The sequence below is a fragment of the Scardinius erythrophthalmus genome (assembly GCF_964197995.2).
Source record: "Scardinius erythrophthalmus genome assembly, chromosome: 15".
NCBI classification, from domain to species: Eukaryota; Metazoa; Chordata; class Actinopteri; order Cypriniformes; family Leuciscidae; genus Scardinius; species Scardinius erythrophthalmus.
This window is the reverse complement of record NC_138235.1, coordinates 22,361,815-22,386,289: the sequence shown is the minus strand read 5'-3', so window position 1 is coordinate 22,386,289 and position 24,475 is coordinate 22,361,815. Positions and strand designations below refer to the sequence as shown.

At 39.8% G+C, this 24,475-nt stretch overlaps 1 protein-coding gene across 3 annotated transcripts; it reads left to right on the top strand.

Annotated features, from left to right (window-relative positions):
- Nucleotides 1-213: 213 nt before the first annotated feature.
- On the top strand, nucleotides 214-24,284 carry LOC308703038 (protein FAM110A). 3 transcript variants are annotated; one of them, XM_081386295.1, is made up of 2 exons: nucleotides 214-359; nucleotides 22,002-24,284. In XM_081386295.1, the coding sequence occupies exon 2, from the start codon at nucleotides 22,512-22,514 to the stop codon at nucleotides 23,856-23,858; it is 1,347 nt and encodes a 448-aa protein (XP_081242421.1). In that variant the 5' UTR covers nucleotides 214-359; nucleotides 22,002-22,511; the 3' UTR covers nucleotides 23,859-24,284. The 3 variants fall into 3 exon arrangements, with proteins under 3 accessions (XP_081242421.1, XP_081242422.1, XP_081242420.1); XM_081386296.1 differs by lacking the exon at nucleotides 214-359 and adding an exon at nucleotides 8,220-8,357; XM_081386294.1 differs by lacking the exon at nucleotides 214-359 and adding an exon at nucleotides 8,802-8,920.
- Nucleotides 24,285-24,475: the final 191 nt, after the last annotated feature.

The window sequence follows — 24,475 nt, the reverse complement described above, 5'->3', positions numbered from 1 at the left end:
TGTGCAGACATCCTGACCCGCTTTCTTGTCCTGCTTTTTTAAAATGTATTTTATATTGTAAGAACATGTTTAGTAAAAATAAACATATATTTGTGTGGTAAATTAAAGCACATGTTACCGCTGACGTTATATTTTTCAACCACAATGACATTGCACCCTCATATTTTATGGTTTGATAATGGTATATTCCCCGCAGAAATTCAATTCGCTATCAGTGTTCACTGTTCATGAAAATGTAGGTACTCTCACTTTTTGTCTCAAAGACATTTCATCTATTAACTAAATTCATACGCTACAATCCAGTTTGCATTTCACCTCTCTGATGTCTACTTTGGAAACGCTGAAGTGTCGGGTCTGAGGTGAGTGATAAATAAATATATGAATTATACACAAGAAGACTGTCAGTTTATGCTGGTCAAATGATCATTGCGTATGGAATATTCGAAATAAAAAATGAAGCAAACTAATGCTGGCAAAGTATTAAACTCACAGTTTGTTGTTTAAAATTATTATTGAGCACATTCAGTTCAAGCAAATGTTATTACTAATTCTTTATCAGTGAATGGTATCTGGATATTTGTTCGTTTGAATCGGTTCACAAATGGTCTGATGATTCGTTCAATGATTCGTGCAAAGACTTTTTCAGCGAAGTGATTTAAGTTCATTTTAATATTGTTTAATGTAAAGGCAGATGATATTTGTGTTCTTGCCGACTATAAAGTGAGATATATTAGTACAATTTATGTGAACGTTATGCCACTCCGTGATCCCAGGGACCGCGTGATGACGTAAATAAAAGAATCCCTGAATCTTTTGCTTTAAAATGAACTGTTCGAAAGAACCGATTCGCGGCCCTTTATTGCAGGATGTCAGTGTCGCAGCCGAACTAGGCTTTGAAAATGAATGTGTAGTCTTGTTAAAAGTGGAGCCCAAGGGCGAGCCCTGGGATGAAGGTTTACCACACACATTCTCCGATAGTGATTTAACCTTGACTGTTGCACTGCTCATTGAAGAAACAAAATAGCTGCACAGAAGTAGCAGTGACAGGTGCTTCCTATCTGTTTCACGTTAGTGTTTCTTTTGCACTATTTTTGTATTTAAATGACGGCTGTGTATAATAAAACTTGACTACTAGATTGTGATAGGCCTTGTTTAGATAAATGTGCTTGTGTGTCTGTGTGTTTTAGTCACCAAGCCAAGTGAAACAGATCATATAAGTTCATTTAAGAAGACAGATTGGCATTGTTTTGTTTTAATGTACACATATTTTTATAAAGTTCTGACCTGATTCCACTGCAAAGAAAATTGAAAGGGGATTAGTTTAGGTTTAGAGTATGTTTTTGTTATTCCCTGTTAGTTGATAGCCTGGGCGTTATCATTTCGTGTCAGTCTAAATACTGAATTGCATCATGCTGAGCTTTTTGTACACGCTAAGTCTTAAAGCATATTAAAAAAAAACATGAACAGCTATTCATGTCTGCGTATTATTGCACTAGTGCCCCTTTTTGCCCTTCTTTGTGGTATTATTACTAAAATGTTACATTTAGATGTTTTTCTACATTAGAAAGACATAATTTCTGTCAATTTTTTGTTTGTGCATAGTTCATGTGCAAGTGATTTGAGTGCTCACTAGGCAGTGAGCATTCAGTGAATGCATACATTTTTGAAGGGCATATGCGCTAGAAGCAGCGGAATGCGGAAGTAAATCCAGGCCTAAGAAGTATTTGGATGGAGAAAAGACCCTTAGCACCCCATATGTGGCAAAATATTGTCCACTCTTCAGTTGAGTTTTAGTGCTGGTGTGATGTCAGTTCGGAAATCATCCTCCATAGTGTTGGGAAATATGGGATCTGTCTGGATGTCATAACGCAGTTTTCATGGATGACTTCATGGTCTCCTCTATCTCTTCTGATTGTGCTTTGTGAATTTCCAGGATGACTGCTGCTCCGGCAAGTCAAATTCCAATTTAGGAATTTAGTCAGCGGTGAGTGGAGGTCTATCAGCAGAGATAGAGAGGGGGCAGTTACTGTTACTGTTAAGTAAAGGTTAGTATGCATGTAGTCTGTGTATTCTCTGTCTCATCTGGAGCAAAATCTGTTTTTCTCAAACCATACACACACACACACACATCCCTCAACCACAGACTAGCCACTAGGTCCTAAGCTAGTTAGTTTGCAAACCATGTGAAGAACCACTGTCTCTCTCGCAGTGATTGTTGACAGTCTGACTGCCTCAAGGCTCCAGTGAATATAAAATGATCATATGCTCAGCAGAGTTCAGAGGATTAGAGAGAGTATCTGAGACATTATGGGTCCTCAGAGTGATCTCATAAAATTTCCTAAAACCATAAAATGTTTCTGATAGTTTGAAAGAAGCGCAAAGCGTAGCGTCAGTTCTGGTAGGTCACGTTAGTTAAGCTCGCATCAGCTGACTCTCAGCTGATCCACGTCTACCTATAGGAATACGACGCCTATCACTGTATACATATATAAGCTCCTTCAGTATTATCAGCAGCTATCGTGCTTCTCTGGAGCTCATTACCCTCCTCCATCCCCAGCTCCTCCTCTCGTCCAGTCAGGATTTGACATTCTGATTCCCCTGAATCAGACTAAAATTCTCTAATCATGTTGTACATTAAAATGAATTAATGCTATCTGCAATACATTCATGTTGGTTCTGTCCTCCCTGATTGCTGCTCTCCCTGCTCTTATCCATGCTAGGCTGTCCAGAACAGAACCATACCGCCAATCCAAACTGTGTGCTAACTGTCAATCGTATTTGACGATAGTGGTCCTGACAGAATTGATTTCTTTTGGAAAAGTGTTTAAATTAGTGAATAGGTGTCAATCAGTTTCTCAATAGTTGATGTGTTGTTAACAGCATAAACACACTGACTCTGACGCTGTTCCTTTTGAACCACATAATGTTTTATTTGAAAGGCTAGAATTTTTTTGCCATTCACAATTAAACATGAGGTTTTTGTATAATATTGCCAAATATAAAGTTGAAATTACCATTTTAATTCTTAACTCATTTTATGGGCTTTCCATATAATATAGACATCTTGAACCAATGTCCCTATTTGTTTCCCTCTCCAATAAGCAATAAAATGCTTTTTGAAACTTATAGTCTGACTGACTAGGTTTAAAACTTATTGTCTGGCCATAAGAAGCTGATGCTTTTCTCTCAGAATCTTTTTGACCACAACCCCTATAAGTTTATTATGGACTTCAGAAGTGGTTGCTAATCAACAAATATTTGTAGCCTATATTTTATATTTTAACTGCTAGTGTAAACCTAAATAGCATCTATTGTTGACTTTTATAATTAAGTGCTTCAAACTGCAAATCAGTTGAGCTGCATCTGCTAAATTAATAAATGCAAATATTTTATTTTATTCAGAGAAAAACATCCTGACAGACACACAGTATGAGCATTGAAATTACAGAAATATTAAATTCTGGCATTGTCCACAAATATGATCAACCATACAAACAGTTAAAATAAAGTCTGTTATTTTTATCTCTGGATGATGCTTTTGACCCATAAGAAGTTTGCCACATCAACCGCCCACATGCATTTACTAAATACAGCTTCCTCAAGTTTGGACTTCAGAACGTGACCAAGCTTTTCCCTTTTCTTCACACACTCTTCTAAATCTCCATTTTTTTTTTCTCTGAGGAATGTGAGTTGGCTCTTTCCAGCCTCTCCCTAGAAAACTGCCCTCCCAAGATAAACAGCGCTAGTCCAGCCAGCCCTCCGCCCTTCCCAGAGGACTGTGTTTTCCCTCCAGCACGTGAGAGAGTGGATCTCCTCCTCTGTATGGCACTGTGACTGAAAGTTCACTAACCCTATGGTAAATCTATGGTATTGACTTGGTTGGCGTCTCAGACAATCCTTTCAATGCCGCCCACTTATAACCAGGCCTACACAGAATTCAGCAGAAAGCTTTCCATATTTCTGCATAATTGGGAATTCTATAGTTTCCATTCTGCAGAATTTCATGCAAAAAATGGCTCAGATTCAGTCAGGAACTGCTTTTAATGCCGCTTTTGAGTTCAGAGGGAATTGGACTGCTATCTGTCTCTATTCTAGCTTTTGATAAAGAATGTAACCCACATGCAAATTTGAAACGCTTATTCAAATGCAGCTAAGTATGTAAACAGTTTGTTATGGTAGGTGACCTCACCTCACTTTGGTTTTATTGAGTCATTTTCATCACTGTTTGATTAATCAGTAGATCAGGCATGTTTATGTGCACATGTGCGTGTTCACAGAGGGGTGTGTGTGTATTTGTGACAATTTAGTGGTGTGAAAGCCCGTTTGGTCATGTCTGTGTGCAATATGAGTTGTAAAAGGAGATGTTCGTATTTGACCCTTTGAGTGTGTGTGTGTGTGTGCGTGTGTGTGTGTCGCTCCGAGCCTACAGCGTGGTCTGTTATCTTCAGAATGAGAGATGGGCAGGAGTAGTAATCCTGCACTGCCTCATAATCCTCTCTTTCAAAGACACTGGCATTCTTCAGCAGCTCAGACGAGCACCCAAACAGATCAGTGCTGACAGCCAGTGTGGCACACGGGGCAGCCAGGCTCTTAAACATTAGCGTTGATCCTGCAGCATAAGCAGCATTAATGTAGACACTTCAGGAACTTGGGCAGGGGATGAAGTTACAACGTATAGGTGAAAGATCAGAGGTCTTCATATCTGCATGGAGTTTGAAGATATATATAGAAGTAGAAAAAGAAATCTGATGGCAGACATAAGAAGAACTCAATGGTCATTTACTCTTGTTGATGAAAGTGCTGCATTCAAACAATAATTAGGCTACATAACATGATTAACTAGTGTAGCCTATGTCAACAATTCAAAAGTAGTTCAGACTAGAGGTGTTTTAATTCATGTTAATGTGGAGGACTCTGAATACCATTTATACGTATACCCTATGTTTAAATTACATAAATAAATTTGATTAAAGGGGGGGTGAAATGCTCATTTTCACTTAATCTCCTGTTAATCTTGAGTACCTATAGAGTAGTATTGCATCTTTCATATCTCCAAAAAGTCTTTAGTTTTATTATATTTATAAAAGAAAGATGGGCTGTACCGAGTCTTTCCGGAAAAAAACGAGCGGCTGGGGGCGGGCCGTGTGGGCGAAGCTAAAGCTGTGTGTTAATGCGCCGAGCTAACAACACAGAGACATTTGTTCAACAGTTTTACTCACCGCCCGGTTCCAACCACGACCGCGAACCTTTATCATTGTGACTGCTCGATCCTTAAGCATTAGACGATCTGCAAATCCGTCGATCTGGGCTTTGTTTATAAAACAATCATCGTCGAAATTAGGGTTGGGCATCGAGAACCGGTTCCAAAATAACGATTCCATCGGAATCGGAAATTGTTTTCGATTCCGATCATCGGTTCCAAACGCGCAAGTTTTGGTTTCCATAGTGGCCACTGGATTTCCGGAAGTGCTTGCCGCGCCCGCGCCCGCTTGTTCTGTTGCAGCCATGCAGCCATTACGTGCTGGTAAGCGGCGCTCAAAAGCGTGGCTTTATTTCACCTTAAAAAAGCCTGGGTCAGCACAGTGCAATACATGTGACTTATTTCTTGCACGGGAGGAATGGATGCACTACAAATATGACTAAACACCGACGCATGCATCATGGTGTACAGAATTAACAAGGAGTGCGCCAGTTCGACGTGCTGCGCGGTCCACTGTCTCGTCCTCCTCAGGCAACCCTGCGCGACCAACATTAGTAACGCCAGGAGTGCAAAATAATAATTATAAAACGGGTTGTTCCATTCCTTGATTCTGTTTGGTAACGTTCGTTATTTTGAATAAAAATCATCACTCATAAATTCATAATTATAAAGCAGTCATTCACATCTTCTACGGTTTATTTGTGTTCAAATACGCAATAGCATCTGCCAGGGCTCTTAGTCCAATGGTGCGCATATTTGGAGAAATAACGATTTATCATCACGTTTGTAAAATATTTCATAATTTTATCACATTTCTATTCATTATGCGATCTGAAGTGCTCAAACAGTGAACACGAGGTATGTCTCTGCTCTTCCTGATTCGCGTCAGTGTGTGATCAGCGCGCTCTCATTCATGGTACCCTACAGCTGTCAATCATCTCACGTGGACCAACGCGATTTGGGGTATTTTCATATGAATAGAGAATGTTTATAGAGTGCTAAGCAAGGTAGCTATTAGATGCATATAAAATGCTAAATATAACATATTTTAACATCTTTTTTTAAAACTTAAAATCATTTTAAGCTGCGACCGGAAAATGATACAAGTTCTCAATGGCGTTTTAAAGCAAGCTTTAATGCATTGAGTTAGTTTATACATATCCAGAGAGTCCAGACCAGGGTGCAAGTTCTGCATATATAAATGCTTTTTGGTCTGGTGCAGAGGCATTCCTAATTTACTCATTATTGAATCAAAATAAAATTTCCTCTGTGAAATGAGCATGTGACAGATTTTGACTCCACCCCTCAAAGAATCGGAATCGAGAATCGAAAAGAACCGAAATCGAAAGGAAGAATCGGAATCGGAATCAGAATCGTTCAAATCAAAACGATGCCCAACCCTAGTCGAAATGCAGGGAACAAACAGTCTTACGCAACTCCGTTGATGATGCTCTGAAAAAACAAACTCCATCCACTGGTCCCTTAACGCTGGGTTCTTTGGGAATCTGTGCAGGGTTGTCTTGCCCTGGCAACCAAAAACACACTTTTTTGGTGACACTGACTTCCAAAAGCCTAGCAGGGCGCTTTGATGAGGTACTGCTTTCGCTCTCTTGCTCTGGTCTACGAGTGCGCGCTCGCCCGCGCCTTTCCGGGAGAAGTGCCCTTAGGACCCATATAAGGAAATTCCGCCCCATCTGACGTCACACAGACCCATACTCGAAAAAACTTTCCGAAACTTGTGACAAACCGGAAGGACAATTTTTGGCACAGAAATACTCCTTCAAACGTACAATTTAATTTTTGAAACTTTGTCCATGTTTAGCATGGGAATCCAACTCTTTAACAGTGTAAAAAACTCAGTATGCATGAAATAGCATTTCACCCCCCCTTTAAGAAATCGAATTGGAGTGTTAATTAAAACAGTCCGCTGTTTTAGTGCATTTGGGTTTTTTAATCAATTTATTTTAATTTAGTCTAGTTTTATGTATTTTGCATTGATGATAACAGAGACTGAAACTAGGACTGCAGAATCAGATATACAAACTGTAAACAAAACAGTGCGAGTGTTTGCTTACCATTTTGAATATCAATCATGCTGATCCCTTTCTTCATTCCAGACAGCTAATGTAATGAAAATATTTGCTATATATATATATACTGTATATTTAAATGAATTTTTTTTATAAATTATGTAATATGTAGTAATGGCAGGGCAAGTGTTGTAACAAAAATCCTTGTTGCTTATCATCGTCTTTATCACACTATCACTGTTTTCAGTGAATGTAATCATTGTTTATAGACAGTAAAATGTTGCAACACCTTGAGTTTAGCCTGTTTTATCTTCACAAGCCAGGGGTGCACATCAGTGTCGCAAATGTGACATGCAACTCAATGTGCAGATACGCTTCAGGTACCTGTATAGACGGTGTTTTCACACATCGTCAGATTTGATCTATTAAATTATGCACAACAGTTAATCGTCATTCTGTCATTAACACCCCTATATTTCAGACTTTTGGTAACATCTGCTCGATTCACTTCCCTCAAAACAGACAGAGCGCCAGCCATTCCCATAGAGATCTGTTACCATAGCCACAGGCACACATTCTGTGGGTATTGTGTTTACGGTGGGACTCAGGTATGCCCCCATGGCATGAGAGTGTTGGTTTCAAAGGCAGCCAAATGGAGAGGATTAGGGTAAGAATCCACACCTGGACTTGACTGAATGAAAAGACTTATGGTCAGACTTGTTTATTTGTTGTGCATCTGGATGGCAGATGTTATCTGTTTTCAGGAGAACTTTCACCTTCCCACAATGGTGGTCTGCCAAACCAAACTTCATTCAACCACTCCTTAAATAATCCGGTTAATCATACTTAAAAAATGGAGAGGTGGAGTCTCCAAAGTGAGTTTGAGGTGGCCAACACTGGTGTGTAAGTGAAAATGAAGTGTTGTTTCACAACTTTCATTCTTTTCTGTCCTGGATACAGTCCACTCCCTGCTCTTACGGGATTTTAAACAAGGAACTTGTTTTTTGAGGGCGATGCTCAACCCAGACTCATATTCTGAGAGCCGAGAAAACCACAATTTATTCTTAGCCGTTTGCTTCCAAGAACAGAAACAGACATACCAGATGATTCTCTCAAGTCTTTCTCAGGTAATTCCTTCGAGACCTTCCTGAAATTGTCTGATGGGATATCCTTATGGCAACCACTGCTTGTCTTTCTTTTTTCTGGAGCACTTTGTTTACTTTGATGAAGCCGACAGGCACTCTTATATCATTTCCTCTCATAGTCCAGGTGGAATGCTGGAAAAGATTATTAAGAAGTGTTTTGGGAAATGACTGCCACAAATATCCTGGAGGTGAACTCCAATGGGAAACCACTCGAGTTGAGACCAAGAATAGGCAAAGGTGGAAATATGGTGGAAGCATGTACTGAGGTGTATGAATGAATGAATTTGGTCATGTGTCCGTAGGGAAGTGTCGTGCTTCCTGCTTGTATTTCTCCAGCCCTGCTCTGTCTGAAAGAGTTGGCTGGGAGGAGCTATCTAGGAAAGAGGGAGGAGGAGAAGTATTTGAGTTGCCATCTCAGTCGCGCTCACACACACAGACTCACACACACGTTCACTGGAGCGCTGCTGACTCTCTGCTGAGCTCCGTTCTTCAAAAGGGTCTACAGCTTGAGAGCTTCGTCCTGCTCTCGGAAAACACTTGTCCTGGTAAGTTAAGCGACCCGTAACAGAGATGGTACAGTAATCTATTTACTAGTGGACTTGTCAAATTCTTTCTGAAGTTAGTTTGTGTTGACTATGTGAGATATCTGTTGAACACTGGCTTTGTATTAGTTATTTTTTTCTTTGTATTCTTAAGATTTTATTATCATCAATTGTATTGGCAATAACAGTGAAACTTGTGTATAAGACTTATCCTCTCATTTCATCATTATTTATGAAGGATGTGAGTCTCTAATGAGTCTTATTTGAGCGTGCTGGGACTGGACTGATTACCTAGTGCGTAATGGTTGTTTATACGGGATCTGTATGAATCGTGTGAGAGTATGGGTGACTTCAGGTTTTAGGCAAATAAAATACAGATAAACTCCAGGTATTTTCCCATCTCATTAGGGCTTTTATTAAAACAGTGAATGATTGTCGCTTTGAGCTCAGTTGTTAGATTGAGTTGGTTTTTGTGGGTGCTAAATGTTGTTTTGTGACATTGTTAAAAAAATAAACCAAAATTAAAATTCTGGTGAATATATATTTATTTATTTATAAAGCTGATAATTATTTTCATGTCATGGCTGTTTAATATATTGGATGATATTAAAAATATATAAATAAAAAAATTAAATGCATTTTAAATAATAAAAGTGAATGTAGGAATCATAACATCATAACTGTATAAAATGTTTTAACATTATTATCAATACAAATATTTTCATGTTATGGCCAATAACCATTAAATGGCAGATATTAAAAGTCTAAACTACTTTGTTAAAATAAAAAAATAAAACACTAAAAATGATTTGTTTTAAATGCTGCAAGTGAATTTAGGCATCACAGCATTTTTATGTACAGTACAAAAAATGCTAAAGATTTGCTAAAGTTTACATTTAACAATGTTATTCAATTATAAGTGATTTTAAAGATTCACTTTAAGTGAGCTTTAGATGACAGCAAAAGCTGTCTAAATGTAAAAATAGAGAAAAGGAGCATGCTAAATTAAAGATTCAACGTTGAACAAAAACGTGATCTGATATATTGTGCATCCCTAAGATGGATGGTGTCAAAACAATAGTGACTGTGAAATGAGGAACTGAGTGCGTGTAACAACAACTTTGAGCTATTTCTATGTCATATTGTCAGCATATTCATGGAGGAAAAGATCTCTATCTATCTATCTCCCTCTCTGAGATCCATTAACATTCCTGGCTTGGTTATTGGTCAAACTGGGTTAATAGGTGACCTCTGCTTATGTATGTTTAGAGGCCGTGTTTGTGTTGTCCGCTAGTTTTTGTAAACTTAGTTACTAGTTGTTTGTTGTTCTTTTGTTTTAGTGTGTGTGTGTGTGTGTGTGTGTGTGTGTGTGTGTGTGTGTGTGTGTGTGTGTGTGTGTGTGTGTGTGAGACTGTGGGAAAGCGGAATTGGTAGCTGCGGTGGAAGAAGGTAAAAACAACACTCTGGGCTGAGGCTTAAACCATCTCATCTTTGTGATTACACACTGTGTCCACACGTATATGCTTTTGTGTGTCTGTTTCTCTATTAGCAGACACCTAGGCTGTAATTCTGTGCAGATGTTAGTGTGTATGTTTAGTGAGTGGCATATCTCTGAATTACTTTGTCAGGCTTGAGGCAGGCCACAGGGTCAGGGTCCATTTAAAGGACCTGGAGGTCATGGATTCCTGAGATGAATCTGACATGGACAAGGTTGCCATGGTTGTAATTAGGCGATGATCAGGCCATTTTGCTTGACCGGTATGACAGCAAGTTGCATCTCTCTCTCTTTTCACCCCTGACAGTGCTGTGAGGATGTTGCCAAGGCAATTGAACAGTACTGAAATAAGAGTTTAAAGTGTCCTCTGATGCCACAGTGTCCTTCCTTAAATGTGCAGCTGGTGCAGAGCTTCATCTGGGGGAAACGGTAAATCACTAATAATCGTGTAAGTGACAGATCACCCAGGCCTCTGGGGTCAGATACATCTGTGCTGCCTGCGTTTAACCCTGATCTGAAAACTCCAGGGATCTGATTTGATCTAATCTGGTTTTCTTTGATTTGAAGTTTTAAAGTGATGGACGAAGGGAAATGTGGAGAATTTATGGTAACAGTGAGGCTGGCCCATGACGGACAGATGGACTTTTTGCTCTCATCTGATTATCTTATTATAGTCAACATGAGAGATGAAGGAATAGACCGATCACATTTTCTGCTTGTTTCCTTTCTAACACGCCTCTGTGACACATAACCATTATTATGTTATCCTACTTTTGTACGTTTTTCTACTAATGATAAATTGGTATTTGGGGCAAGCCAATTAAATAATTTTAACTTAAAGGGATAGTTCTCCCAAAAATGAAAATTTTGTCGTCATTTACTCAAGTTGTTTCAAACCTGTATGAGTTTCTTTCTTCTGTTGAACACAAAAGAAGATATTTTAAAGAATGTTGGTAATGAAACAGTTGACGGTAGCCATTGACTTCCATAGTAGGAAAGAAAATACAATGGAAGTCAATGGGGACCGTCAACTGTCTGGTTAATTGCATTCTTCAAAATATCTTTTTTTCATTTCTTTTTTTCAACAGAAACTCAAGTTAGGTTTGGAACAACATGAGGGTGAGCAAATGATGATTTTTAGAAGAACTATCCCTTTACTAACCTTATGTTCGTCCGTTTTAAGATTATCCAGACTGGATTTCAGGATTTGTCTCTCCAATTTTTCTTTTTGTATTATTTATACCCTTTTTGGCCTAAAATATACATCCCCAAAATGATATAAATATTATAGAAAAGATATACAAGAGATATACAAGATATATACAAGATATATACAGATATATATATATATATATATATATATATATATATATATATATATATATATATATATATATATATATATATATATATATATATATATATATATATATGATAAATCAAATATTTAATTAATAAATACTATTATTCATCATCATAAATAAAATCAAAATGAAATATTAATAGGGCTGCAACAATTAACTGTTAATAAAATAATGTGTTTGTTTTTCTTTTATTATAACTTTTAAAACGGTGATTTTAAACTGCTTTTTTGCTTCAGATTTGCTGAAAAAAAAATTCACATAATGTATAACTAGGGTTGGGTACCGAAACCGGGCACCAATATGGAACCGGTAGCCTACCTAAGTAACCGGTATGTAACCTAACTGGACTGAATCAAAACGCAGATTTCGGTGCCTCATTTCGGTGCCACTTAAATGCCTCAGCTGTCGGTTGAAATATCTGCCATCTGGTTCTCCAAAACGGACGTAAGAAGCATCATCACCGCATGTGACCGCTAGTTAACCCTTTCGCCAGTTAACCCTTTGACGCGTACAATCGTTCACACCGCTGTGATTAGAACGTTCAGATCGCGTGATCATCAACTTCTAAATTCAAATCTGCGTTTGAATTTACAACATTCATAGTTAGTAAAATACACACTGATGTCTATGAAAACGGCAATAACAATCCTTTCAATTATAAATTGATAACGTGTTTAGATACACATTGTGTTGGTAACTATAAAATTGACTCTATTCTTCTCACACTTCACCAGCCAACACGTCAATTCATCCACTTCTCCCGAAATACATTAAAGTAAATGTATTTCGGGAGAAGTGGATGAATTGACGTGTTGACAGATACAATTCTCTGAACTGTGGTGCGTTGGCTACTAACATGGCGCCCATTGTTCGTTATAGATCAGCTAACATCATGGTCATTATAAAGGTTTCTTAAATGACAAAACACATTCACTTAAATGTAAGTTACAGTATTTAAGAATAAAAATATCAGCCAAGGACTGACTGACATAACGCAAACAATCACAGTTCGTTATTTGTTCCACGTCATGTATAGTGTGAAAATGTAAAGTCGATGTCCATACAATAACAGACCAGCGTACATCTAATAAATTATTCATTCAAGAACGTTGTGCAAGTTTACTGCAACAATAGAGCCGCGAACCTCACGTACTTTTGAAAATCCAGCCTTCAGTTGATCCTGATGAGCGCTCATTGTCAGTTGTAAACATGATGGTGTTCTTCACGAGGGGTTTCGCGTCACTGCATTTAAAGCTGCATTCCGTAACCTTTGTGGGGTAAAAATTGTCCTAAATACATTAAAGGGACACTTCACCCATTTGCACTAAGCTTTGCATTGTTAGAAACCCAGTCATTCTATTGAATGGTCGTGCAACACTCTCTCATTTTCCCCTGAGATGGGAGAAATCCGTTATTTACCTCTTACACTTCCTCCTACAATGACGCAAAAATCGTCATTTTGCGTCATTGTAGGAGGAAGTGTAAGAGGGGGGGATTTCTGTTGAGACTACAAGCACTAGTTCCTCATCTTTCCCAGGGGGCGGGACCCGCTCACGCTACAGACCTATTACAGATCAGTGGGTGGGACTTTACGCTCTGAAACTGAAAGCAATATCCTCCATCTTGTTTGAAGCTAAGCTAACAGGCGCTGTGGAGACAGATGTAAAGTTATGACAATAGCGGAGGAGAGTGCTCAATATGATATAGACTAGAGGAAGAGGATTTCGGAAGTCTGATGCTTGAATCAGGTGTTTGTGGCTACCTTTACAAGCCGCATTATAGCGAAGAGCAGCCGAGGCAGAAGACCTGCCTGCCGCGGACGAGGAGCCCGGACTGGCTCGAGTTAGGGCGGACCGGTGGCGCCGGTGATCTCACTATGCAGCTACGAACCGCTACGAACACAGAGATAGAGTCCGTCTGCGGCAAAGAGTTTCAACGATGACAATTTCTCCTGGACGAAATCTCTGAATCAGACGAGGACACGGACGTTTGTGTTGTGAACAAGTTTCCTAGTTTCGCACCGCATATGTTCTGACTGAACATCCAGGTACCATGCAATAATTCACCTTTTCGAAAGAAATACAAACGAGGAGTAATACACTAATGAGTTCGCCAACTAACTAGACATTTTGTGTGAATGTGAAATTAATTTCAAGCTCTGGTGGTAGCTAGCCTTGTAGACGGAAGAGTGATTTCTCTTATAGGCAGATATGCGCTTTCTGGATTAGTGGGAGTGGCTTGCGGAGCTGTGCAATGTGGTGCATTGTGGGAGTTGTTGTCTTTCATACAAATGCGTCCTGAAGTTATTTTTTGTCTTTTCTCGGTCACAAATGCACCAAATTTTCTTTTACATTTCGACTACATATATGACCCACTTTAAATAAAAAGCAATGTTCAAATGGGTGAAATGCCCCTTTAAGTACATAACCAGCCAGTGTTCAAAACTATCTGCTTGTCTTAGTTCGATTCAAAACGGTAAGCTTGTAATAATGTTTTTAACTCCAGTGGTACTGGTGGATTTCCGCGGGAAATTCGAGCATGTCTTTGCGTCATTACGTCACACCTGTACACATAAAGAAGGAGTCTCGGCTAGTAGGCTATATTGCGTGTGAGGATGTTGGAGGTGGAGATTTATTTTCTCACAACACTTGATATAATTAAACTTATCAATTTGATGGCGGATCCAGAAAGGTTCAACTGGAGATTCACCCGTTGAAAAAAAATGCAAAAGACTTCATTCGGACTTCGGAGTGGCTAGAGAAAAAAAAGAGACTGCAACCGGGCCCATGCGAAAACAAGGATAATATCGGAAGGGCATTAAATGTAGTCACGCAATGCTGATGTTGTTAACATTAACAATTTGAGAACAAAGTATAATTTGCACGGTTTGACGTGATATGATAAGCGATCGTTAGATTTAATCAGCGTGATTTACTACAATTCTTTTTTCCCTTAGTTGGTCAGAACAAAAGTGGATGTTACTTGTTCAGATTACATTTTTCGGTGAAAATTCTTATGTTGGTCATACTTCCAAAAAGTAGAATAATGTCATTCGCCATCGTATTGAGGCTATTTTTTTTTAAGTATCGGTTCAGGCACCATTTAGGCACTGGTACGGTTTAAAAGTATCGATTTGGCACCTGTATCGAAAAAAAAACAGACGATACCCAACCCTATGTATAACAGCCTACATGGATACTTTCACTATATTTGTTGTCAACCTTCAATTTGCGGAATTGTTGGACACTGGAATAGCATGTTTTTGTAAATTTGTAAATGTCATTTTTATCTGATTAACCAAAGAAATACTTGACAGGTTAATTGATTACCAAAATAATTGTTAGGTACAGCCCTATATATTATTTACATTTGTATATGAATTACAAATATGCTCTAATCATTATTTTAAAACAACAGAAGTCTGTTATGCCCCCATTTAGTTGGGTAAACTGTGAGTGTAAGAAATGGCACTAAGGGCAACTGTATTTACATCTCTTTAGGGATCCACATGTTGGCTGTAATAATGGGAGATGAATGATGATATTATCCTGAGGGCTCATTCAGACATTCAATGTTAGTTGTATCCTGGTCTAGCTGTGGGACGTTTAGTACAATACCAGGCTCTGTCTAATGATGTTGTGTTGAGAGGTCATCCTGGCCTGCTGTGGACGGAGGGGAAACAGCTGTGCTGTGCTTTGCCACACATTGAGAAGAGAAGGCTGTTTAAAACTCTTTATAACGGCTGTTCCCTCGCCGATAGAGCTTTGTGGTGGTTATGGATGGAGGCAGTGTGAAAGGTTATCAGGCTAAAGGCTTGAATCCTCTGGGGTGTCTTTATCGCGGTCGCTGAGGTGAGTTGAGTGAGAGGTGTGACTCTGTCAGTGCAGTAAAAGCCGTCTGGGAAAACCCTTGGGAATGATGCTAGTTAGCTTGTACTTACACCTAACACCTACAGTGTAGTGCAAGAGGTCAAATCTTTACGTGAACGGTCCCACAAATGAGGTTCATCTGTCGGCCACATCCAAACTGTTACTGCTGAAACAAGCCGTTATCAATAAATCAATTGAGAACTGTCACATAAAAGCACTAGAAATATATAACTACTTTAAAATTCATCTTATCTGACTCTCCTTATGTGCAGAGGTGATATTTGCCTCACCGTGACTCTTTATACACGGGTTTGTGATGGTCTCTCCGCCCAAGTTGGATTTACACATTCCTTCTCTCTTTTCCTCTCATGTCAACAGGATGGCTCATGTTGCCAGTTTTGAGGGATTCCTGAATTCCGTCATTACTCATAGTGACGTCAGCTCTTCTGCGCCCAATCCTTGCTCAATATCTGAGAAGATTCACAGGAACTTCCTGGAATATTGACACGTTAAACCAATGATGAAAAGCATGTAGTGTCAGCCTGTGAGGAACAGGAACGTAACTGTAACGTTGCACAGGTGACTCAGCCTCAGAGTGAATCCCTTCGGGCTGCTAGGAGCAGGAAATGTTGGTTTTTTTGATCTGTTTAGAGCTGTCAGCATCACCATTTCTATTCTACCCGTAGTAACAATACATTTAGTTTTGGGTTATGACTGAAATTCGGTCACCATGATCTACCAAATGACAAAAGTGTGTGAATTGATAATTAATGAATCAATCAGAATTCAATACAAAGCAATATATTTTGTGTCCTTCATTAAAAACAGATGGAAAAAATTTCATTTTGTTTTTAAAGAATATTTGGCTTTTAAAAGGGTTCAAAACCCTTAAACCCAAGTTCAATTTTTGCACAAAACACATGTGCTATGAACATGATGCCTCAAATTGTGCAGTTTGTTGAGGAAAAAATGTGACGTCGTGTTTCTAGCTAAAATTTTTCTACCTGGAAGATGATAAAACGCGAATCATACATTTATTTTTATTTTTAGTCATTTAGCAGACGCCTTTGTCCAAAGCGACTTACAAATGAGGACTACATTAAGCTTGTCATCGGGAAGAGGCAAAAACAACGCAAGAAGTGCTCAAAATACAAAGTTTTTTTGGCATTGCTTAGAGTAGCATAAGCCAGACAAGGGAGGATTAAAGGAAAAGGAAAGAATATATTATTATTATTATTCTTTTTTGAATGAGGTTAAGTGCTCACGGAAGAGATGAGTTGTCAGTTGTCTTTTGAATGTTGTCAGGGATTCTGCATTCCGGATGAGGGTGGAGAGATCATTCCACCAGCATGGAACCGGGAATGAGAATGTTCTCTGGCTCTCCCCACGTCCTCAGCGCTCCGGGTCCAGTTGGCTCAGCGCTGAAATGCTTCTGTTATCTCAATCAGGTCACACCACGCTTGTGCCCAAAGCTGTGGGCTGTTCGTCTTTTTGTATTACATGTATTACATGCCTTTTGAATATTAAAGACTTCTCCTTTAGAATATAACAATAACTATTTATCAGCTATCTCACTCTTTATCTGTTTTTCAGATATCTACATCTCTATCTCTCTCTCCCTCACTTTCTCTCTTTCATCTTCTATTCCTTGTTCTTTTTATTTTCCCCTCTCACGTGTATCTTTCATGATGGGCCTGTTGTCGCCGCAGTAATTGATAGATATCCTTAAAGTAGCAGATCCCTTTCAGTCATGCAGAATTCCCCTCTAATTACATTGCGGAGTTTCTTTCAGCCAAAATTAGTGAGGTCATTTTGTACTTTGTCCCTACAGCTGTAGACCGCCGCTCCAATGGTTTTTAGGAATAGCTTATTTGCATCACATTTTCCTCCATGTAGTGTACTGTCATTAAATCATTAAACACTAATAAAATGAACATTGGAAATTATACATCCGTTCGAGTTTAAAAACACCCACAAAAACATCACTGTAAGATACCGTGCTCAAGCCGTTAGCAAACATTTTCCATTCACGTTTTTGCAGCCCAACCAACAGTCCAGTACACCACTAAACACTGTGGGGAACATTACATCAGCTCTCAGAAATCAAGACTAAGATCTTTATTTTGTGCCCAGAAAGGTTTGCTTTGGAGATGCCTGTGCGTTTCTGTGGTTGTGGCAGTCTGCCGTGGGTGTGTGTGGCTCTAAGTGTGTGTATTCCTGGCTCTCCCCACGTCTTCAGTGTTCCGGGTCCAGTTGGCTCAGCGCTGAAATGCTTCTGTTATCTCAATCAGTTCACACCACGCTTGTGCCCAAAGCTGTGGGCTGTTCGTGCCACCCTCGCTGCTGTGGCCCTCACATTCCACTGCGTGTCTGCTTCTGTTTGGGGATATTATTTTACAGTAGAAGTAAACACTTTAATGGTTTTTTGGGGATCACTGTGTGCTGTAAGATGAAAGTGATTTCCACTCCTGTTGGACAGAGTATATCATTGCTGTAAACGGTGGTTCTCAGCTGTCGGGTTGCTACCCAAAATTGGGAACCAAGTTCTGCTTATTACAGTCTGCACAGGAGAACTGTATTTTTTACTCATTCAAAGATCAGGTGAAGTCATTATGTACAATGTCGGTACCCATATTATCGGCCCAAAACTCTTGATTTAATAACACTGCTAAATATAATCTTTAGCAAATCTCAAAACTTTTTCATAAAAGTTCAAATAATATGATGCCAGAATTCATTTGTAGCATTTAAATAGACTTTTAGTGTATTTGTTTTAACAAAATTGTATAGACTTTTAATATCACCAAATTAAATGTTATCAGACAGCCATACAATGAAAATACTGGTATCTGATGACTTAACAAGCCTAGAATTTCTGCTAGCTCTCATTGTTTATCCATATTTGTCCCTGTAAGCCCTAATGCTTGTGGCCTAGGGATGCACCAAAATTCTGGGCCCAAACCAAAAATTCTAGTTGCTCTTGGCCAAAAACCAAAATTATTTAAAAAATTAAATATATATATATATATATATATATATATATATATATATATATATATATATATATATATATAAATAGAAATAATTAGAAATTTCATGTCGGCACATTATTTGCTTTTCCGATGAGCATGAGCGGTACATGAGTGCATCGTAATCATGGGCCGTGAGCAACTGAGCAGAGCACACATGCATAGAGTGAAATATTGAGCAGAGCGTCACTACGCGCAGTGATGACGGCTAGAGTGAGAGTGAAGCTTTCTGACCATAAAACGCAAATGCCATTTTCGGTGGGTGAAATTTCCATGCATCCCTAGTGGTCTATGGTCTCTGTCTGTGGAAGAGCTTTCCTCTATGTTGGTGTCTGGTAAAGGCCAGTGTAGCACTGGTGAATGCAAAGATGTGGAGGGGAAGGAATGATGGTCCATTTTGGCTTTTGGACACTAGAGCTGCCTCACCCCTAGCAGCATAGCAGGATCCTGAGCAACTGTGCTTTCTATTAAAAGCTTGGCCATTGAGAGACAGCTGTGTGTGTGTGTGTGTGTGTGTGTGTGTGTGTGTGTGTGTGTGTGTGTGTGTGTGTGTGTGTGTGTGTGTGTGTAGATCATCATCTAAATGCACCACAGAATTTGACCTGGATAAGCATTTATTCCATTACTCTGACCATAAGCCTCTTATAAGACACAATAACAGATAGATAGAAGCATGCCAAGCATGTTTAAATGGTTCTGTTTCCATAGTAATGGAAACACCACAACACTAGACATTTGTCAATGCCAGTGCTGCTAACCCACTTTTAACTTACCTGTCACTCTGCTGTTTCATTCTCATAGCCATGTATGAGATGAGTCACGGATCTGAATGATTCAAAAATCAGAATGGAATCATTAGTAGGAACAATTAAAGTGTTTAATCTTGTATCCAAAGCAAATCACCCTGCAGGGTCATTTTGACGGGGACCCCTTCACAAAATTTAGTTCAGGGCCCCCAGAAGTGTAGGACCAGCACTGTTATTCTTCTAGTTTTTACCTATAGCCAAAGTGCAGTAAAGAGTCAAACTACCTGTGCTACAAACCTGTGTGTTTATAATTAGAACAATACATCAGAACAATTTGGTAGGAAATTCTAGTTTGCAATATAAAACAAAAAATAAATTGAAGTGAATAACACCGAAAGCGAGACAAACAAATTAGGTATGTTTGATTTGAAGCAGCACCGAGCAGCAAAATTGCACAATTTTGGGAAAACCTTTTTATTATAATAGTGTTATAATAACTTTTTACATGCCATTATGTAAAAATACATATATTTAGCCTACATGCCATGTTTCTACTTCAATTGTTTTTTGGAGTATAAACATTTAAACAGAGGCTGTCATAACCTGTTCCTCAGCATTTAATGAATATATAATATAGTGCATATGTTTATCAAAATGTACCTCTAGTGTTTTTTTTGTTTTTTTTTTTGCTAAAAAGTTTTTAAACTAACAAGTTGTTATTGAACCACTTCATTTGAACTGAGGCAGCAACAGTGATCTGTTATGCCACATCTAAAAGTGGCAAGACATTGTTTCATATCAAATGAAAACAAAGCACAAAGCTTATTGCGAATTAATGGATGGGAGACATGCTGCAAATAATGTTTAGTTCATTCATGCATCAACTGAAAATAGCATAAACTAAAAGATCGATTCTTGGGATTTAAGAATTGATTTTGGTTCATCAAAATGAGAATTTGAGGAAAAAAATCGAGTAATCAGTATTTTTTCTACCCAGCCCTAATAATTATCATAACATTAAAGTTAAATGAATCACCACTTGAAACCTGTTTTACTTGCGTAATGTGTGAAACAGGATATTTAAAGAGCAAAAAAAATGGCGAGCATGAGAGAATTTAAAACAAAAGTTATATGTGATTATCTATTAGCGTGTGTAGCCTAAGTGACGGCAGCAGAAAAGGAAAGTCGTTTCAAAGGAAGAGCGAGCTACTACATTTTGACAATTTACAAAGCCATACAATTTTACTATGTGGAAGAACATGCACTGCTACAATGTTCACAATAATACCAGGAACATACATTAAAAAAGGAAATGGGGTCAACTTTTATTTCATGTTGGAAATAACTGCAGTGTAAGCCAATGAACTCATTTAAGCAATTGAGGCTATTTATTGTTCAGTCTTTTGGGGCGAATGTCAGTAAGGTTATTAACAGTTTTCTCTAAAGGCGTTTCACACTGTTCTGTAATTAGAGTTTAAGGCTATATTTAGGTTTTAAAGTGAACTGTTGCTTGGTAAGAGAATATGTCTATCCTTCTATTGTACTGAGTCTTTTCTATCTTATTAGTGGAAGAAAGGGAGGGGGAGCGTAACGAGGATGAGGGCCCAGACACAAAGTCATGCTATAAAAAGATTAATTAAAAATGTGTATTTGACTATAATGATGATGATGGCGAGAAATGGCAAGAAACAAGCCTCTCAGCGCTCTTGATGATGTAATCCAAACCTTTAATGCAGTAACAAAAAGAAGAATGTGGAAGGGAAAAATTGCCTTCACTCCCCTGACACTGAGGATCAAGAGAATATGAAAGCATTATAAGTTGTGAAGACATTGAGAGAGTGAGAGAAGCGTCTAAATTTGAGCCAGAGCCGATTTGAGAGCAATTCTCTTGTCTGTGTATAGTCTGACAGTAAGAGGGTTTTACTATACTATATGAAACTAGCTTGTCTGAGTCAAGCTGTGTGGATGCTCATGAGTGTTTCAGACAGATTTAAATAAGTCTTGGCTCAGATCTAGTCTGAGACCAGAATGTAAAACATGATAATCTGCCTATAATGTACTCTAAAGACACTACACAAAGTGCCTTTGTGCTCTTATGAACACTGAACAAGTGGAAAGCAGGACATTTAAATATTTTCATAAAACGCTACTGTTTGATGTAATTGAATGTAAAAGATTGCAGCTGTTCTTTTGCTCTGCTCTTTTCTTTTTTGTTTCTTTTCAAAGAATCACATTTGAATGAAAATTCAGTAGGAGTGTTTGTTGTGAGTGGGGGGAAGGGTGCAATTGGTCAGAGTTCCAACCCTCGGCCAATCGGAGATCATCTGCTGGCTTACTCCTTTCTCCTCCTCTTGTGCTTGCAACACTTTTCTCTTTCCTGATTGGCTGCTCACACATGCAGCATCTGGAGGCTTTAAGAGTGTAGTGGGAGGGGCCAGACAGTGCATTAAAACCAAACGTCTGCCCCCATTCGCTTTAGAGTACTCCAGTATCTGTTATGTGTGGAGCAGAGGGAGTGAAAGGAGGTCCTCTCTTTGCCTACCCATGTCTGACAGCATCTCTCTCTCTCTCCTTCCTTTAGGAAAACAGTGCAGGATTACAAGAAAAAGAGTTACAAGTTTTCAAGGAGTGTTTTACAAGTCTGAAACATCTGGAGATTGAAAGGAAAGGACTGAGCCACCGTGCTTCACCAGAACTGCTATTCTGCTAACCTTTCAGCTGCGAAGAGCTCACTTCAGGATCTGCCCGTCCTGGTGGGTCACTCAGCCGGACTGATGTGGAATGCGACCCTTTATGACCCCATCCCATCGGCCTCTATTCAATGAGCCGGACTCGGGAGAGAGCAGATAATAGACGCAAGAGGCCGGCACACAAAAAGAGTGAAGTAACAGCAGCAGGAGTGTTCAGACTGGTAAGAAAGTTAAAGGGGTCATTGAAGGTGGGAAAAAAGAGCTTAAAATACAAAGAAGAAGGAATAAAGAGACCAGTGACTACAAAAGTCTTTCTTGGGACTGCAAGACATTCTTGATCGCAAAGAAAACTTTGACCCTTAGTCATTTCACCTCTTAAATTAATCCCACTGCTACACATCATGCCAGTGGAAACCCTCCGTCCTACAGATGGCCGTCTCACTGGGGGTCCCTTCACTTCTGCCATGCCTTTCCGTATCCTCAATAAAGGCCCCGACTACTTCCGCAGAGCACCCGAGACAGGAACACGGAAGCTGAGTGCAGTTGAGCGCCTGGAAGCGGACAAGGCCAAGTACGTAAAGAGTCAGCAAGTAGCACTCACTAGACAAGAACCTGTAAAACCCCCAATCATCCGCAAACCACTGTTATCACCAAGCATGATGATGCAATGCAGAATAAACACTCCACCAGCGAGGAAGATTACCCGGCGCCTTCTTGAGGCAGAGAACGGACCAGACCATGGCATGAGCAGAGGACCACAACTCAACCTGGAAGTACTGAATAATCTAATCAATGTCTGCGATGGGCCGCTTGCATCCTCCCCTACCCCTTCCTCTCCTTCTCCATCAGGCTCCTCTCCCTCTTCTGGGGGTCACAGTGTTGGTAGTGGACAATCTGCAGAACCTCAACACTATACCAACTTCAAAGCACACCTTGCCTCAACACCCAACTCCTCTCGCACCTCCTCTCCTCTTAACAATCAATCCTCACCTGCAGAACCCAGCCGAAGGCCGCCTCCGGTCCCAGCCAGAGCTCCCAGATTGGTACCACAAGGTAGTTACGGACCGCCCAACTCTGTAACTGTGCGGCGGGTGGATGTGCGGCCGCAGGCCGAGAGCAGAAAACCTAAAAGATTGCCTCTACAACCCAAACCTAGACAAACCCAAGTAGCTCAACCACAGATAGCCCAGCCACAGGCGCCTCCCACACCTCTTGCTCAGCTGCAACCTTCGGCAGCACACCCTCCATCCCCCTTCATACCCACCAGCCCGCTGTTTCTGCGACCTGGCATTCTACCCCCGGCTTCCCCCGCTTTCACCCGCCTTTCTTCAGCCAGCTCTCGAGGGTCACGTCCAGGTTCAAGTCGGAAGCACCCCTCCCTCCATCGGTCCAAGTCAGACTTGAGCGACCGCTACTCACGGGCCACAGCTGACCTGGAGCGTTTCTTCAACTACTGTGGGCTGGACCCAGGTGAGGTGGAAGGAATGGGTGGCGTGGAGCGTTTCGCACGGGCCAATTCAGACATTGTTTCAGTCTCCAAGCTCCGCAGCGTCAGTACGTCTAGCTCAGAGTGCAGGGATGGTGGGGATGGACGGCAAGGGGAAGAAGAAGAGGACGATGGGCCCATCAAGCCCAGTGAGCGGGTTCCTTACGGCATCTCAGTCATCGAGAGGAATGCACGCGTCATTAAGTGGCTCTATGGTATCCGACAAGCACGGGATGCCTCACAAAACATCTCCAAGGTCTAGAAGCTTCTATCTGGCTGTCTACCAACCCAGGAGTACCAGACATAGATAATATAGAGACTTGTTATAGCATCCAGTTGATGTCTATCACACACACCTAATATTTATTACGTTCTTGTTTGAAGGCTGTTTGTATTTGCCTTACTAAAAGGAAAATGTTCATGATATTTGTTACATAGAATTTACATGGACATCCTGTTGTTTTTCGAGCGTCTGATGTTCTGCAAGAATGACGTACCTCCAAATGCGGAACACTACAGACTCTCAGCACTGTGACTTTGATACATTTTGATTTAAGCAATAAGACTAATGCTAAAGGCACTAACAGTGATTGAATGGATGATGATTTTGATTAAGAAGGTAGCAGTCGACCTGCTGTGCTGGTGCTGTTCAGGTACAAAGTCTTTATTAAACAGCAGTACTGTGGGACCCGTGGCCTAAGCTAATTCCTCTAGGAACCATTGTGTTTATACTATTGGAAATGAAGCAGGTACTTTCTAGTTTTAGAAATCTTTGTATTGGTTGAAGAATTGAAGAATGATTGAAGCTATTTAGGATGCTTGTTTATGAGGTCATAATTTGGTGTCGATTGTAGTAAGACCTCAGGGATATGTTTAATA